The 16464-nt window shown below is 48.5% G+C and overlaps 1 protein-coding gene across 1 annotated transcript in view; it reads left to right on the forward strand.

Annotated features, from left to right (window-relative positions):
• Positions 1–16464, forward strand: part of n4bp2 (NEDD4 binding protein 2) — a 164990-nt gene that overhangs the window by 133911 nt on the left and 14615 nt on the right. Inside the window, exon 14 of the mRNA XM_072496602.1 lies at positions 8311–8479. Coding sequence (XP_072352703.1) covers positions 8311–8479 — 169 coding nt within the window. The remainder of the gene's footprint in view (positions 1–8310; positions 8480–16464) is intronic.

The following is a 16464-nucleotide window of genomic DNA, read 5'->3' on the forward strand; positions in this document are numbered from 1 at the left end:
TAGTCATCGTGGGGGGTTGCTGTATTGGTTCTTCCTTCGAACCAGAAGGGCAATTACGAACGGGGGTCTGTGTTTCAGTCGACAGACGAGTTCCTCTGAACTGGCGTCTGGGACATTAACAAGTCTCTGTGGACAAACTATTTCCTCTGAACTAGCGTCCGGGCCAAACTAGTTTCTCTGACCGCCAGTGGGCGTCAGAAGGGTGGGGGCGTGGGGCTGTGGAATTTTTTTTTTTCCGGTCTTACATACAACATTTAACAAAACTAGTACAAACGACATAAAACGTGCTGCAGGTTCCATCAGAAAGGGCACCGTTTTCTCCCAAGCGGTTCCTTATTAAAACATCATCTGGACACCTCAGTTATCGGTTGCGAACAGTGTCGCAAAGGGGTTATCGCTTTGGGAGTCAGACTCAAAGTCGTCATCTTCTCCCGGATGCCAAACTCTCGAGTGTATCAGGGCGGATAGGGCTGCATGGTGTGATTTGGGATCCCTCTCGTCATTCCGGACGAGTCTGTATGAGTTATCTCGGTGCCAGACGGTGGTGTCTAGTTCTGTGGGGACGGAGTCGGGGTCGTCATTGAATGAAATGAAAATCGCTTATTGTCATAAGTAGGCTTCAAATGAAGTTACTGTGAAAAGCCCCTAGTCGTCACATTCCGGCGCCTGTTCGGGGAGGCTGTTACGGGAAATGAACCATGCTGCTGGCCTGCCTTGGTCTGCTTTCAAAGCCAGCGATTTAGCCCTGTGCTAAACAGCCCCTCATTGTAGGTCGGTGGTGGGGTTTGTTTAGGAAAGTGATCATGAAGGGATCACTCGAATCGTGGTCAGATTCGCTGGGTGTGGGTCCTGTTGCATGGGGATAGTAGGGAGGCGTGCTGTGGCTATTGTCCGAGTCACAGTCGCTGTCGCTGCTGCTGCAGTCTGTGGGCGTTCCGGGGCGGAGTGTATAGCTCGGGGGTGGAGTCGGGGTTGAGTCCGTGGCTCGGCTGGACGTGTTGGGGGAGGGTAGGGTTACGTTGGCTGTGGGTGGGGCGTGGTCTGCTGCGTCGAGCATGATGTGGTGGGTGTGTTTAGACTGTGTTCCATATGCCTTCATCTGGTTGATATGGAACCACGCAGTCTTTCCATGGGGATACTTTATTTTGTAGACGGAAGGGCTGACTTTGTCCGCAATGGAGTACGGACCCGAATATTTAGGTGACAGGAATGTGCTGGGGTTGTATTCGGAGAGCATGACTTGCTGCCCGACACTGAACTCAGTCGCATGCACTGTCTTATCGAAACAGGCCTTGCTCTGTTTCTTTCTTGTGCCCAATTTCACTGCGGCTGCTAGCTGAGCCGTTTAAACATTCTGTACCAGTTGTTCTACCGCTTTCTCGTGTGTGAGGGCCGTCCCCTCGGGGCTGGTCAAATCTAATCCCAATAAAAATTCTGTGCCTTTCATGGGGCGTCCGGTCATGAGGGTGTGTGGGGTGTAACCTGTAGATGTTGAAACCGTATTTCGCAAAAACACCAGCGCAAAGGGGAGGACTGAGTCCCAAGTGGTGGTGTTTTGCTGGACCATTTTAGGGTCCGATTCATGCGCTCCACGATACCACTTGACTGGGGGTGGTATGCGATGTAGAATTTTTGGGTAATGCCAAATATCATGAGGACGTTCTTCATGACACGTCCCGTAAAATGGGAACCTTAGTCAGATTCAATGCTGCAGGAGAGTCCCCATCTCGTAAAGATCTGGTGGGTTAAGATCTTGGCTGTGGTCTTGCCGTGTTTGTTCTGGATGGGAATGCTTCGACCCATTTGGTAAACGTGTCTATCACCACGAGTACATATTTGTAACCATTCCTGCAAGAATGCAATGGTCCTATAAAATCAATCTGGAGGTTAGTCCAGGGGCCATTAATGGGTCGGGTGTGACTAAGCTGAGCCTTTTTGGCATATCTGTCCGGATTGTTCTGGGCACAGATGAGGCAATTCTCAACGTAGTGAGTTACATCGTCTTTTAAATTCGGCCACCAACAGAGCTGCCTGAGGTGGGCTGTAGTGGGTTCAATTCCCTGATGTCCATGACTGTCATGGAACAAACAAATGAGCTGATTCCTGTCCTGTTCAGGAACCACATAAAGGGTGTCTTTTAACACCACACCGTCATGTGTGGTCAGAGAATTTTTAAATCTCTAGTAAGGTGCCGTAAATTTTCCTTTCAAAATCTCCCTGAGATTGCTATGCTGCTTCTGGGCCTGCACTAAATCCTCGATATTAGTCTGCGAGACCTGAACTGCATTCACTGGTGCGCTTTTGGGGGTGTCCAAAAATATCCATGCCTGGAACCTGCTTTAGCCAGTGCGTCGGCTTTTACATTTCTAGTGGGGGAGGACCGATGGTGACTACGAACTTTAACTATTCCAAAAGTCCTGCCCTGTGCTTTTTCTAAAATGTGACGGAGCAATGGGGCTGAAGGGAGGGGTTTTCCGTCTGCGGAAACAAATCCTCTTGCTTTCCACAGGGGTAGGAATTCCGTAAGGCTGTTGAAGACATAGAGGCTGTCCGAATATATGTCTGCTGGGCTGGGGAAGGAATCTGGGTGTTCCACTATGTATGTATGGGCAGCACGGTAGCATTGTGGATAGCACAATTGCTTCACAGCTCCAGGGTCCCAGGTTCGATTCCGGCTTGGGTCACTGTCTGTGCGGAGTCTGCACGTCCTCCCCGTGTGTGCGTGGGTTTCCTCCGGGTGCTCCGGTTTCCTCCCACAGTCCAAAGATGTGCAGTTTAGGTGGATTGGCCATGATAAATTGCCCTTAGTGTCCAAAATTGCCCTTATTATTGGGTGGGGTTGCTGGGTTGTGGGGATAGGGTGGAGGTGTTGACCTTGGGTAGGGTGCTCTTTCCAGGAGCAGGTGCGGTCTCGATGGGCCGAATGGCCTCCTTCTGCACTGTAAATTCTATGATCATCTATGCGATGGCCGCAAGTTCTGCTGCCTGCGTGCCTAAGTGTCCTGGAATTTTTATTGCTATTTCCTCTAGGGCGCGTCTCTGCCCGTCCTCGACGTAAATGCCGCATCCTGTTATGCGCTTCCCTTCTAATATTGTGGAAGATCCATCCACATATATTCTAATTGGTTTGCACGTGTCTGTGCGCTTGGGGCTCTGGTTTGAACTACCTATCTTTCTGGGGGGTGTTTTAGCAATAAAGGGGCCTGTGTTGTGGTGCGGTGAGATGATTTCACATTCATAGGGGGGTACCGGGGTACTGTAGGTTATTGGCTAGAAAAGTGTGGGTCTTTGTCCTTTTAACAGTGATGTCCCGTCCCTGCAAAAGAAGGGTCCATCTCGCTGCTCTCATCTGACTAACTGTACCGTCCTTGAGTCGTCCGTCAAGTAAAAGTTGGGTGGGGGTGTGTTCCGTGAGGATTGTGATGCGGTTTAGTCCGGTTATGTAAGAAAATTACTGTACTGCCCAAAAAACTGCGAGCAGGTGCCTTTCACAGGCTGAAAACCCCTGCTCCACGGACCTTAACTGTTCGTGCCGTTCCTGGAGGAGCACGGCCGAAAGGGTGCGGTCTGTGCTTGCTACCTCTGTCACATAGGGGGAAAGCGGGTCTGGAACTTGTAGTGCGGGGGCTGCAATGAGTGCTCTTTTCAACGAGTCATTCTCAGGGGCTCCTTTCTTTAGGAGGTCTGAGAGGGGTGCTGCCTTGCTGGCGAAACCGTCAATGTGGTTTCGGCAGTAGCCAACCAGTCCTAAAGACGACCGGAGGGCTGAAACGTTCTGGGGAAGGGGCAATTTGGCAATCGAGTCAATCCTTTTAAGCTCGATCTCGCGTTTACCGTGCGTGATAATCGTACCCAAATATATCCCCTTGTTTTCCAAAATCTGGGCCTTTTGGGGGTTTACTTTGCATCTAATTTTCTGTAGGAGTTCAGACAGAAGCTCGATGTGCTCTTCCTTGGTGTCTGTCTGCAGTAATAGGTCGTCCACATACTGGACCAGACATTCGGGGCGAGAAAATTTTGATAATCCATTTACCAGCTGTCGGTGGAAAATGGAGGGGGAGTTGTGGAATCCTTGTGGAAGGCATGTCGATGTGTACTGCTGATTTTTCAAAGTGAAGGCAAATTTGTATTGGCACGCTTTTGCCAATGGAATGGACCAGAATCCATTACTGATGTCCAAAACCGTACAGAATTGTGAGTTGAGTCCCTGTTTGAGCATGGTCTCAGGACTTGTGGCTACTGCGGGGGTGATTTTGTGGAGTTCCCGGGATTCGATGGTCAGTTGCCATGATCCATCGAGCTTTCTCACTGACCAAATCGGGGCATTATTAGTGGAGGCTACTGATCTGAGTACGCCTTGCTCTAATAAGCTGTCGATAACTTTTGCGATTTCTCCCTCTGCCTCTTGGGGAAATCCATATTGCTTTTGGGGTGTAGGGTCAGGTCCTGTGATTTGTACGGAGCCAGTCATCCAGCCACAGTCGTGTTTGTGGGTCGCGAATGCTCTCCTGTTCCTTTGTAAAACTGCCCTAACCTGCTTGTCCGTGCTAATCGTGGTCGGGTCAAACCAAAATTCGTCTACTGCGCTAATTTTGTTCGCATATTCTCCTATGGTGAGCGTTGCAGGGGCTCTTGCGGATTTTGCCATTTTCCAGACAGACTGGTTGACTGGATCAAAGGACAGATTGTGGGAATTCATAAAATCTATGCCTAAAAAGTGTTCTGCTGTGTGGGATAGATCGACTAAAACTATGGGGTGCTTGGTGGTGATGTTGCCGATTTGAATGGGTACAGGGGCTGTGATGTGTACCTGCTGTGAGTGGCCTGTAAAGCCGTTGAGGGTGATGGTGGCTGTCGTGGGCCACGTGTCCTTTTGAAACATGGTGGAGGAATTGATTGTGGTGCGGGACCCTCCTGTGTCCCAGAGAAACTCGATGGGTTGTCCCCGAATCTTTGCTGCAACTACTGGTCGGCCGGACCTATCCCAAAGGGTGTCGCAGACCCAACTGGGGGAGCCCGAACACCGTCAGTCCGTTCCGGTCAGGTCTGTCTGATCTGAACGGGTGCTAACGCTGTGTATTGGCTTTGTCCTGGTTTTATTTAGAGTGCCTGTGTGCTGGGCTCTCTGTTGCTTTCGTGGGGCATTGCATTCTCTTGCAAAGTGTCCCAACTGTCCACAGTTGTAACACTCCTGGGGCTTTTGTGGGGGCTGTTCTTGCCTTCGTTTACCCATGCGGGGTTCTGGTGTGCCTTAACTGCGTGTATGCCTGCTTCTGCCTGCGGTTCTTCGGGATTTTTAACTGCGGGTTTGTTTTGAACAGATTGCTCCCAGGTGCGGAACAATCTTTTTACAACCCATTTCTCATTATGAGCCTCCTCTGAGGGATCATAATTGGCACAAGCTTTTTGTCCTGTTTCTGTGGCATGGGAGATAAGGGTGCAGGTCCATTTGGCCATGTTGTCTGGAGACAAATGGGCACGGTCTAAGTCTCCGAAAATTGCTGCGAAATGGATCCACAAGCATCCAGCAAACGCTGTGGGGTGCTCGGTTTTCTTTTGCCTGCACTTATTGAGGTCATCTACAGGGTCACCCCTGTTATACCCGATCACGTCTCGGATTGCGGTATGCATTTCTGCAAGGGTGCCTCCTCCTACGTTCTGTGGGTCGGGAAGGGCTGCTACGACCGAAGGGTCTACACTCAAAACTGTGAGCTTGACGTGCACACGCTCGTCCAGGCCGTACATGGTTGCCTGCTGCTTTACTCTGGCAAAGAAGTGGCGGGGGTCTGAGGTGGGGAGGAGCGGTTTGATTTTATCGCACGCGTCCCATAATTGGGTCACTGTTAAGGGGGTGGTGTACAGAAATTCCGTGTCGTCCGATGTGGCTGTGCAGTGGGTGGTGACTGGGTTCATTGGAGCCTTAACTATCTGCTCTGTGTGGGGGGGATGGGGCGCTTTTCTCTTCTGCGGCTTTCCCTGCGCACATGGTCCCTGAACATATCTCTGCGCTGTCTCACTCAATTCTTCCCAATCAGGGCCGTCTTCCTCATCTAGCTGTGATATAAAAAGGTTTCCTGGAATCTTTTTTGAACTGAAAGCAGAGATTGCAGTTCTGCAATCTGCTTCCGGCACTTTGCGTGGTCTAATGAGCTTTGTCTTTGCTCCGTGGTGGCAGCATGGAGTGCTCTTAACGCTGCCTTCAGGTCACTACACTGCCTCTGCAATGCCTCTACCTGCTTCTCTGTTTCCTCTCGTACCAGGACTGCACGTTGCGTGTCCTGATAGGCCTTTTCGTACTGGGATTGGAAGCTGCTTGCGCCAGACAAGACTGGTGTGCCCACTTGGCACCATCTACCTCTCCGTCTTTTGCTGCCAACTTCCTCCTTAATTCTACATTCTCTTTCTCTACCTCACTGACATCGACCTTGCTCATTCGATGTACGCCTTCTATCTTTTTCCGGAGAGTCCTAACGACCTCCTCTGTGCCTCGCAATTGTGCCAAACTGGACACGATTGCCATCGGCTTGCGAGCTTTTCCTAAGCTCTTCTTGTGAATCTCGCTCAGGTTCTCCCACCAAGTATGTCCTATACTCCCAGGACCTGTTTCCTCATTGTCACAGAATTCGCTCCAAAGGGGCCATCCTTTCCCTTTGAGGTACTTTCTGATTTCCTCTTCCCAAACGGGACACTGTCCTACTCTACTGTTGCTGGTCGCTGCGACCACAAATACTTCGGGGTTCATGAGGCGTTGCATTGCCTGCATTGCCATCTTTCCTATCTGAATGCTTTCTTAAATTTGGAACGAGAGGGGTACTAAGGCGGTGCTGTAATTACGGGTACGGCTTTCGCTATTTTCCGGAATACAAACTCCCGACAGTTTTGTCGCAACAAAGAATCTATCAGTATTACCTTATCGCCCTGCTAGTTACGCATGCATTTACACACTTCCGAATTATGAGGATTGATCAGAACTGCTTGAACAATTGTGGTTTTTCTGTTCCCAATTGGATTTCTAATTCAAATTTTGGGTTCTCCCGGAGTGGTTAAGCCACTTCTAGATCGGGTCCTGTCAGGATGTCGCCAGTAATATGTTGCTAACTTTTGGTTGGTTCAATTGGCTCTGTTTTATAACCTTTGCTCTAGAGTCGGCAGGTATCTTTATGATACCGCCACGAGGTTCAAGTTCAAGTAATGATCAATCACTCAATACACCAATTAGTAAGATTCAAAGCACATTTATTATACACAGTAAATCACTACTCATGCATAAACTCTACTTTCTAAGCTATTTCTATAACTAACAGGCTTATACTTAGCTTCGGACTGGCCCACCAGGTCAGGGGAACAAATGGCCTTTTGTTCGGGTTCTGAATCTGCGGGATTCAAAAGCTGGTATGGACTGGTAGCTAGGAGCGCCTATCTCGTAGCTCGCGTTGACTTGAGACTTGCGTTCTTTGGAGGCAGCTGGACAGGTCACTGTCAAGGGTTGGTTCGCGTTGCTGAGTGACCCTGTCAAGAAGGACGATTTGAACTTGGGGGCTTTACTTTATAGTCCCCAGGGGCTTCCCGCCTTTCGGGGCGGACCCCGTACCTGGTTTCAAGTGATTGGACTTTGTTCCAATCGCTTGGTTCGATTTCTCCAATACTGGAGCTGTTCCGTGATCATTGGGCGGTCTTTAAGTGTCCGTCAACCTCTTTTGTGTTGGCTCCTGCTGGCACCGAGGAGTCTGGTTTGACCTTGTTTACCTCAAATGTTTCGATTGTTCCCGAGGATCGCTCATTACTATGTAGATGGCTGCTACATTACTATGCAGATGGCTGCTTGTATCTATGCTGTCTGGGTTTTTGCAGAGTCTAATACACAGTAAACTTGCACCTGCTAGTTTTTGCCTGGATTGGCTGAATTTCCCTTCAGCCTTTGCTGTTCTCCATTTTACGTCGGGAAGTGGCCAACCCAGGTGGCTACAGGGGGTAGATTTGGGATCGAAACAGTCCTGACTCCTGTTACCTGTCCGCAAAATGAAAATTCAGCCCAATGTGTTTTAATTTAAATGATCAGAATATGTAAGTTACTTTCTACTATAAATGAAGTTCACACTTGTGAAACTTTTGTGTCGGTGACACAATTCTGAAGAGTATTCAGGAAGTTAAATAGTGAGACTATGTCCTTGAAAGCTGTGTTACGTTTACTGGAATTGCACCAATCAATCCTTTGATGCAAAAAGTATTATTTTACTTGGTTAAAAATGTATTAATTTAACTGTGCCTGCAATGTTATGTTTTGAATTTTAATATCAAGTACTTTTAAAGGGTCACCTTCATGGAGAGAAGATGAAAGAAGCCAACTACAGAGCTGCTGCAAACATTTTGAAGCGAGTGAATGTATCATTGCTTCCACAAAATGTTTTAGACCTGCATGGCCTTCATGTGGAAGAAGCCCAGTACCACCTAGAAAATGTGCTACTTGATAAGATCAATGGTAGGTCACTGGTAATGCATATGGTCAAGAAATTATTGAGAACCAACTTCTGAAAGAGGAAGAAACTGTTATTCTCCTTGTCTCTGTCTATTTATCATTGCTCTTTTCAGACTTCTGTTATGATCAAGTGAGGAGAGGTAGGGTTTCAGTGTCCTCTGCACGCTTGGCTCTACCACTCATCTTAGTGTAATCTATGCGATATAAACTTTGTCACCTTACACTTGGTCTCCAACTCCAGATCACCTATGTAAATTGTAAACAATTGCAGACCCAACACTGATCCCTGAGGGACACCACTAGCCACAGATCATCAACCAGAAAAACACCCATTTATCCCCACTCTTTGCTTTCTGTCAGTTAACCAATTCTCTATCCATGCTAATACATTATCTATAATGCACGCACCTTTATCTTATGCTGCAGCCTTTTCTGTGGCACCTTGTCAAATGCCTTCTGGAAATCCAGATACACCATATCCACCGGTTCCCCGTTGTCCACCACGCTCGTAACGTCCTAAAGAATTCCACTAAATTAGTCAAACATGACCTATCTTTCATGAACACATGCTGCATTTCCCAATGGGACAATATCTATCCAGATGTCTCGCTATTTCTTCCTTAATGATAGATTCAAGCATTTTCCCCACTTCAGAAGTTAAGTTAACCAGCCTATAGTTACCCACCTTTTGTCTACCTCCTTTTTCAAAATTCGCATCAACTTTGCTATTTTCCAATCTGCCGGAACTGCCCAAGAGTCCAGAGAATTTTGGTAAATTACCATGAGCGCATTTGCTGTTTCCCCGCCACCTCTTTTAGTCCCCTCGGATGCATTCCATCAGGGCCAGGAGACTTGTCTACCTTTAGCTCCATTAGCTTGTCCAACCTTCTTAGTGTTAATGATCGTTTTTCAGTCCTCACCTGCCATAGCCCTTGCCAACCATTGTTGGCAGGTTATTTGTGTCTTCCACAGTGAATACCGACACATAACACCTGTTCAATGTCCCAGCCATTTCCTCATTTCCCATTATTAAATCTCTCTTCTCATCCTCTAAAGGACCAATGTTTACCGTAGCTACTTGTTTTCGTTTTATATATTTGTAGAAACGTTTGCTATCTGTTTTTATACTCTGAGCTAGTTTACACTCATAAACTAACTTGCTTTTCTTTTTAGCTTTTTTCGTGGTATTATAATAATAATCTTTATTGTCACAAGTAGGCTTACATTAACACTGCAATGAAGTTACTGTGAAAGCCCCTTGTCGCCACATTCCGTCGCCTGTTCGGGTACACAAAGGGAGAATTCACAATGTCCAAATGACCCAACAACATGTCTTTCGGGACTTGTGGGAGGAAACCCATGCAGACACAGGGAGAACGTGCAGACTCTGCACAGACAATGAACCAAGCCAGGAATTAAATCTAGGACCCTGGTGCTGTGGAGCAACAGTGCTAACCACCGCGTTATCCCTTTCTGTTGACCTTTAAAGATCCTCTAGTTTCCCACTAATCTTTGCCACTTTGTATGCATTTTCTTTCAATTTGATACCCTGGTTGATTATCCCTTTTCCTACAGTCCTTTTCACTGGTATATACATTTTCTGAGCACTGTGATAAATTTCTTTGAAAGTCTTCCACTGTTCCTCAATTGTCCCACCACAAAGTCTTTGCTCCCAATCTACCCTAGCCAACTCCTCCCTCATCACATTGTAGTCTCCTTTGTTTAAGCACAAGGCACTGGTATTGGATTTTACCTTCTCGCACTCCATCTGTATTTTAAATTCAACCATATTATAATCGCTCCTTCCGTGAGGATCCCTAACAATGAGATCATTAATTATTCCTGTCTTATTACACAGGACCAGATCTAGGATAGCTTGCTCCCTTGTAGGTTCCATTACATACTGTTAGAGGAAACTATCGCAGATACACTCTATGAACTCCTCAAGGCTGCAATGACGGACCTGTTAGACCAATTGCATTTAGATTAAAATCCCCCATGATCATTGGGGGATTTTACATGCATCTGTTATTTCTTTGTTAATTGCCAGTCCCACTGTGATATTATTTGGTGGCCTATAGATTACACCTATCAGTGACCTTTTTTCCTTGCTGTTTCTAATTTCCACCCAATTGGATTCAAACTTTTTCTCCATAGAACCTATATTATCTCTCACTATGGCCCTGATGTCATCCTTAAATATCAGTGCTACACCACCTCGCTTACCTTCCTGTCTGTCCTTCCGAATAGTCTGATACCCCTGGATATTTAACACCCAGTTGTGACCATCATGCAACCATGTCTCTGTAATGGCCACTAAATCATACTCATTTGCGATGATTTGTGCCGTCAACTCATTTATCTTGTTTCGAATGCTACGAGCGATTTTAATACCTTATTTTTGCATCCTATCACCTCCATTAATAACATCTTAATTCTTCTTCCCTTTATCTTTTTTCATAACTTTCCAAGTAGTTGAACCCACCTACCCACGTGCTAACCTGCTATTTGCTTCCCATTAACCATTTTGCCTCCTGTAGCGTTACCTCCCCCCCCCCCCCCCCCCCCCCCCCCACACACACACACACGCACACTTGCTAGTTTAAAGTCCTTGAGACCACCCTTTTTATCTTTTTCATTGGAACACTGGTCTCAGATCGGTTCAGGTGGTGACTGTCCCAACGGTACAGATCTCTCCTGTTCTAATACTGATGCTAAAGCCCCATGAAATGAAACCCTTCCCGCACCACGTTTACTTCCCTAGTAAGTGTTTAACTGTTTAAATGCTGGAATTATAAAAGGCGCACACAGGTTTTCTTGAATCTCTGAAGAAGAAAAGATAATAGTATTTATGGTACTTAACCTGGTCTACGTAAAATAATTTTAAAATTACCTTCATGTTCGCACACATTCTACGCTCACACACATGCATCAATGAGTTACAAAATAGCAGGATAGATTAAACAGAATTTTTATAGTCTTGGGAAAGTGAAAAATATGCAACTCTTGGAGATTGATGACTGGGATGGTTCCGGTCTGGCTTGGTGGTCTTTCTGGATTCGAAGGCCAGCCGGTTTGGAGATGTTTGCAGTCAATGTATCTTTTCTTCCCGAGGTAGCTGCTACTTGGTTGATGTTTTTTAAACAATCTGTCTGCACGTGAGTCTTCAAACAGCTGACAGGGTTCATGCCTGCAAGATGGTGAGAGAGAGGGAGGCCCATATAGTGGTTTTGCCATTTTGGTGTTTCCTCTGTTTCCCCAAACAGGCGCCGGAATGTGGCGACTAGGGACTTTTTACAGTAACTTCATTTGAAGTCTACTTGTGACAATAAGCGATTTTCATTTTTCATTTCATTTCTGCCCCTGGTCTGGAGAAAAGAGTTTCTTAAAAGATAAAAGAGAGCTGGCTAACTTGTCACATGGTCCCCTCTTACCAACTGTCCAAATATGGTCATGGCCGGTATATTCCAGGTAGATGGTTTTGACCCGGGGGGGTGGGGATTTTAATCAATAACTTCCAGGCTTCCAGGCGGGGAATGTCCTGGCTGATCGGGGGGGGTGGGTATTTGATGGTTGCAGGCACACTGGAGGGAAAGTCGATAATCTTGGTAAACGTGTACATCCCAAATTGAGATGATGTAACCTTTATAAGGCAGCTGTTGGCCCCAATACCGATTTGGACACTCAAACTGATTCTGGGGCAATTTTAATAAAACTTCCAATTCTTTATTTTCCAATTAAGGGGCAATTTAGTGTGGCAAGTCTATCTGCCCTGCACATCTTTGGGTTGTGCGGGTGAGACCCACCCAGACACTGAGAACGTGCAAACTCCACACGGACAGTGACCTGGGGCCGGGATCGAACCCGGGTCCTCAGTGCCGTGAGGCAGCAGTGCTAACCACTGTGCCACTGGCGGGGGGATTTAAATTGTGTATCAGACCCTAAGTTGGATCGCTCCAAGCTGAAGTCGATCGCTCCTTCTGGGATGGAGAAGGTGCTTTCTGCATACATCGTGGAGACTGGCTGCGGACCCGCGACGGTTTATGCACTGTGGGAGTAAAGGGGTATCGTTTTTTTACCTCTGATGCACAAAGTGTACTCGTAAATAGATTACTTTGTCATGGGAGGACTCCTCTCCGGGTGAAGAAGGCGGAATATTCGGCTGTGGTTATCTCTGACCATGCTCCACATTTGGTAGACCTAGAGTTTGAGGCGGGCTGGACGTAGCAAGGGATGGAGGTTGGATGTAGGGTTTTTGCCAGATATGGGGTTCTGGGGTAGGGTTTTGAGAACCATAAGGGAATATGTGGAGTTCAATGAGAATGGGATGGTCTCGCCCTCTACTCCGTGAGAGGTGTTGAAGGCGGTGCTTAGAGGGGAGATCATATATAAGGCTCAAATGAACGGGGAGGCTGGGAAGGAGTGCTAGAAGTTAGTTGATGAGATTTTGGGAGTGGACCAGAGGTGTGCGAGTGACCCAATGCTGGAACTCTTGGCATGCAGTTAAAATCTGCCAGTGCAGTTTGACCTGCTGTATGTGGATAGTGCGCCAGCTGAAGTGTTTGAGGGGGGTGGTGTAGGAGTATTTGGAGAAGGCAAGCCGGCTTTTGGCTCACCAGCTAAGGTGGGAGGAGGCTGCTCAGGAAATCATTCAAATTAGGGATTCGGAGGGTAGGCTGGCTTCCATCCCAGCCAAGGTGAATGCGGCATTTCGAGCCTTTTATGAGAAGTTTTACAGGTCGGAGCTGCCAGGGGACGAGTTGGGAATGATAGAGATTTTAGAGTTCCCCAAGGTGGGGGAGGAATTGCGGGAAGGGCTGGACGCACTGAGGGGCTTGGAGGAGTTTCGAACTGCATTGCGACAGATGCAGACGGGGAAGGCACCAGGCCAGATGGTTTCCCGGGGAATTCTACAAGAAGTTTGTGGATCATCTGGTTCTGTAATTGATGGGGATGTTTAATGGCATCCCTGAGACACTTGGGCAGGCACCCATCTCTCATCTGAAAAAGGATAAGGATTCCACTGAATGTCGACGCAAAGCTATTGGCTAGAACCCTGTCTCCCGGAGGTAGTTTGTAAAGGACGGAAAATTGTCGTCCAATATGAGGTGACTGCTGAATGTGGTTCACACTCCAGTGGCTGTGCTGGAACTTGTGATAATTGTGTCATTGGATGCAGATAAAGTGTTCGATAGAGTTGAGTGGAGGTACCTGTTTGGGATTTTGGAGATGTTTGGGTTTGGCCCTGGGTTTATGTTGTAGGTTCGTTTGTTGTATGAGGTTCCTTTTGCCAATGTTCGCACCGACACCATGAGTTTGCGGTCTTTTCGGTTGCATAGGGAGATGAGTCAGGGGTGTCCTATGTTTCCCCTTCTGTTCGCGTTAGTGATTGTGCCTCTGGCCATTACCCTGAGGGTCTCAAAAGAGTGGTGCGAAATAGTTAGGGTGGTGTGGAACACAGGGTGCTCTTGTATGCAGATGATCTTCTGTTACATGTGAAGGACCTGGGGCCAGCTATGGGAGACACACTGCGTATACTGACAAGCTTTGGCCCTTCTCTGAATACAAGTTAAATTTAGAGAACAGCGAGTATTTTTTGGTCAACACCTCGGGGAGGGTAGACAGTCGGGGGGTGGGGGGGGGGGGGGGCTGCCTTTCTGCCCGGCTAGAACAAGCTTTCAGTATCTGGGACTCCATGTGGCTCGGGATTGGGCGCGGCTCCGGAAATTGAATTTTACCTGCCTAGTGAGTAGGGTCAAGGCTGCCATGTACTTGGTTGCTCCCATTGTCTTTGGCAGACTGGGTTCAATCAATCAAGATGAACATTTTGCCAAGATTCCTGTTCCTACAAAATCATTGTCTTTTGGTATTTTTACCCAAGTCATTTACCGGGCGGTTGAGCAGCTTTATCAGCCTTCATGTGGGCGGGGAAAACTCCCAAGGATTCGGAGGTCTGTCCTACAGAGGGGTAGACAATTAGGGGATCTTGCGCTGCCAAATCTGGGGCGCGATTTTCCCATCGGGTGGCTAAGTGCCGACGCCGGCGTAAAAACGGGAGTGTTTTACTCCGGCGTCGGCGCCCATTCTGAGACCCGATTCTCCGGGCCACAGTGGGGTAGCATGGCGCTGGAGCGGCCCATGCCGCTCCAGCTGCCGATCAGGCGTGAACGTGGCGCCGCAGGGTCCGTGCATGCGCAGTTGGGCCGGCGCCAACTAGCGAATGCGCAGTGGCCGCCTTCCCTGCGCCAGCCCCAATGCCAAATGGCGCAGGGCTACAGGAGCCGGCGCGGAGGAAAGGAAGCCCCCCGACAGAGAGGCCGGCCTGCTGATCGGTGGGCCCCGATCACGGGCCAGGTCACAATGGAGGCCGCCCCGGTCCGTTCAATGCCGAGGTTCCGCCGGCTCAGAGGATGTTAGAACGGCGCTGGTGGGACTCGGCTTTTTGGTGACGGCCCATCCGGGTCGGAGAATCAGCGCGCCAGCCGGGCCGGAGAGTCGGCACATACCCCGACCGGCGCCACACCGACCTCTGCGGAGAATCGCGTCCCAGCATCGGGGCGGCGTGGCGCGATTTGCGCGGCCCGCCGGCGAGGGTCGGAGAATTCCGCCCCTGATGTTTTATTTCCAGGCTGCCAATGTGAAGAAGGTGTTGGGGTGATGTAGGGACCCAGGGTCTACCTGGGTGCGGTTGGAGTCTGGGATGTGCAAAGGGTCCAGTTTGGGGCACAGGTGATGGTGTCTGCCATTTGCTTCGGCAAGGTACTCGTCAAACCCGGTTGTTGTCTCCATTTTAAAGATATGGAGGCAACTCCCATCAGCATTTCAAGCTGGGTTCCGTGTTAAGGCTGATCCCAATTTGTGTTCACCACTTGTTCGAGCTGACAAAGTTGAATGCTCAATTGGGATGTGGAAGGGAAAGGTACTGGAAAGAGTGAGTGAGGGGCTGGTTTAGCACAGGGCTAAATCGCTGGCTCTGAAAGCAGACCAAGGCAGGCCAGCAGCACGGTTCAATTCCCGTACCAGCCTCCCCGAACAGGCGCTGGAATGTCACGACTAGGGGCTTTTCACAGTACTTCATTTGTGACAATAAGCGATTTTCATTTCATTTCATTTCATATCATTTCATTATTCCTGGAGGGGTGGTTTGTCAGCCTGGAAGAAATGAAAGAGAAATTTGTCTTTTGGGCTCTGACGCGTTTAGGTACTTCGTGGAATAACATTTTGTTAGACTTATGATTCCAGTATTCCCGGTGGCGCCGCTGTTATCCTTGTTGGAGAGGATCCTTTCCTGTTCGGTATCGGAAGAGAGTATAATGTCTGGCCCTTATGGGCAGATTTTGGGAGGTTCGGTCCCGGTGGAAGGAGTGAAGGCCAAATGGGAGGAGGAGCTGGGGCCTATATTAGAGGAGGAGGTGTGGAGTGAGGCCCTTCTCGGCGAACGCCACGTCATCCTGTGCAAAGCTGAGCCTGATCCAGCTCAAGGTAGTGTTTAGGGTGCACTTTACTAAAGCCAGAATGAGTTGCTTCTTAGGGGGGGGTTGAGGATAGGTGCGAGCGCTGTTCGAGGTGGTCCGCTAAACACGCCCACATGTTCTAGTCCTGTCCCAAGCTTGTGGGTTTTTGGATGTTTTTTTTTTAGCACCATATCGGCGATCCTGAACACCTGAGCTAGAGCGCTGTCCTTCAGTGACTCTATTTGGGTACTGGGACTTGCTGGAGCTGTGGATGGGTGCGGGGTTAGATGTCCTAGCCTTCACCTCGTTAGTTGCTCAGAGGTGAGCCCTGTTGAGCTGGAAGCTGGCGGTGCCACCTAGTCCCTCAGCTTGGCTAGCGAACTAAATGAATTTGCACCTCGAGAAGGTCAAATACACAGTGAGGTGGTCAATTGAAGGGTTTTACCGGAGATGGCAACCATTTATATTGTATTTCCTGGAATTGGTCACTTTTAGCTTTTGGTGGCAGGGGGATGGGGGGGACATGTTTTGAGA

The sequence above is a fragment of the Scyliorhinus torazame genome, chromosome 3, assembly GCF_047496885.1.
Source record: "Scyliorhinus torazame isolate Kashiwa2021f chromosome 3, sScyTor2.1, whole genome shotgun sequence".
Lineage (NCBI taxonomy): Eukaryota > Metazoa > Chordata > Chondrichthyes > Carcharhiniformes > Scyliorhinidae > Scyliorhinus > Scyliorhinus torazame.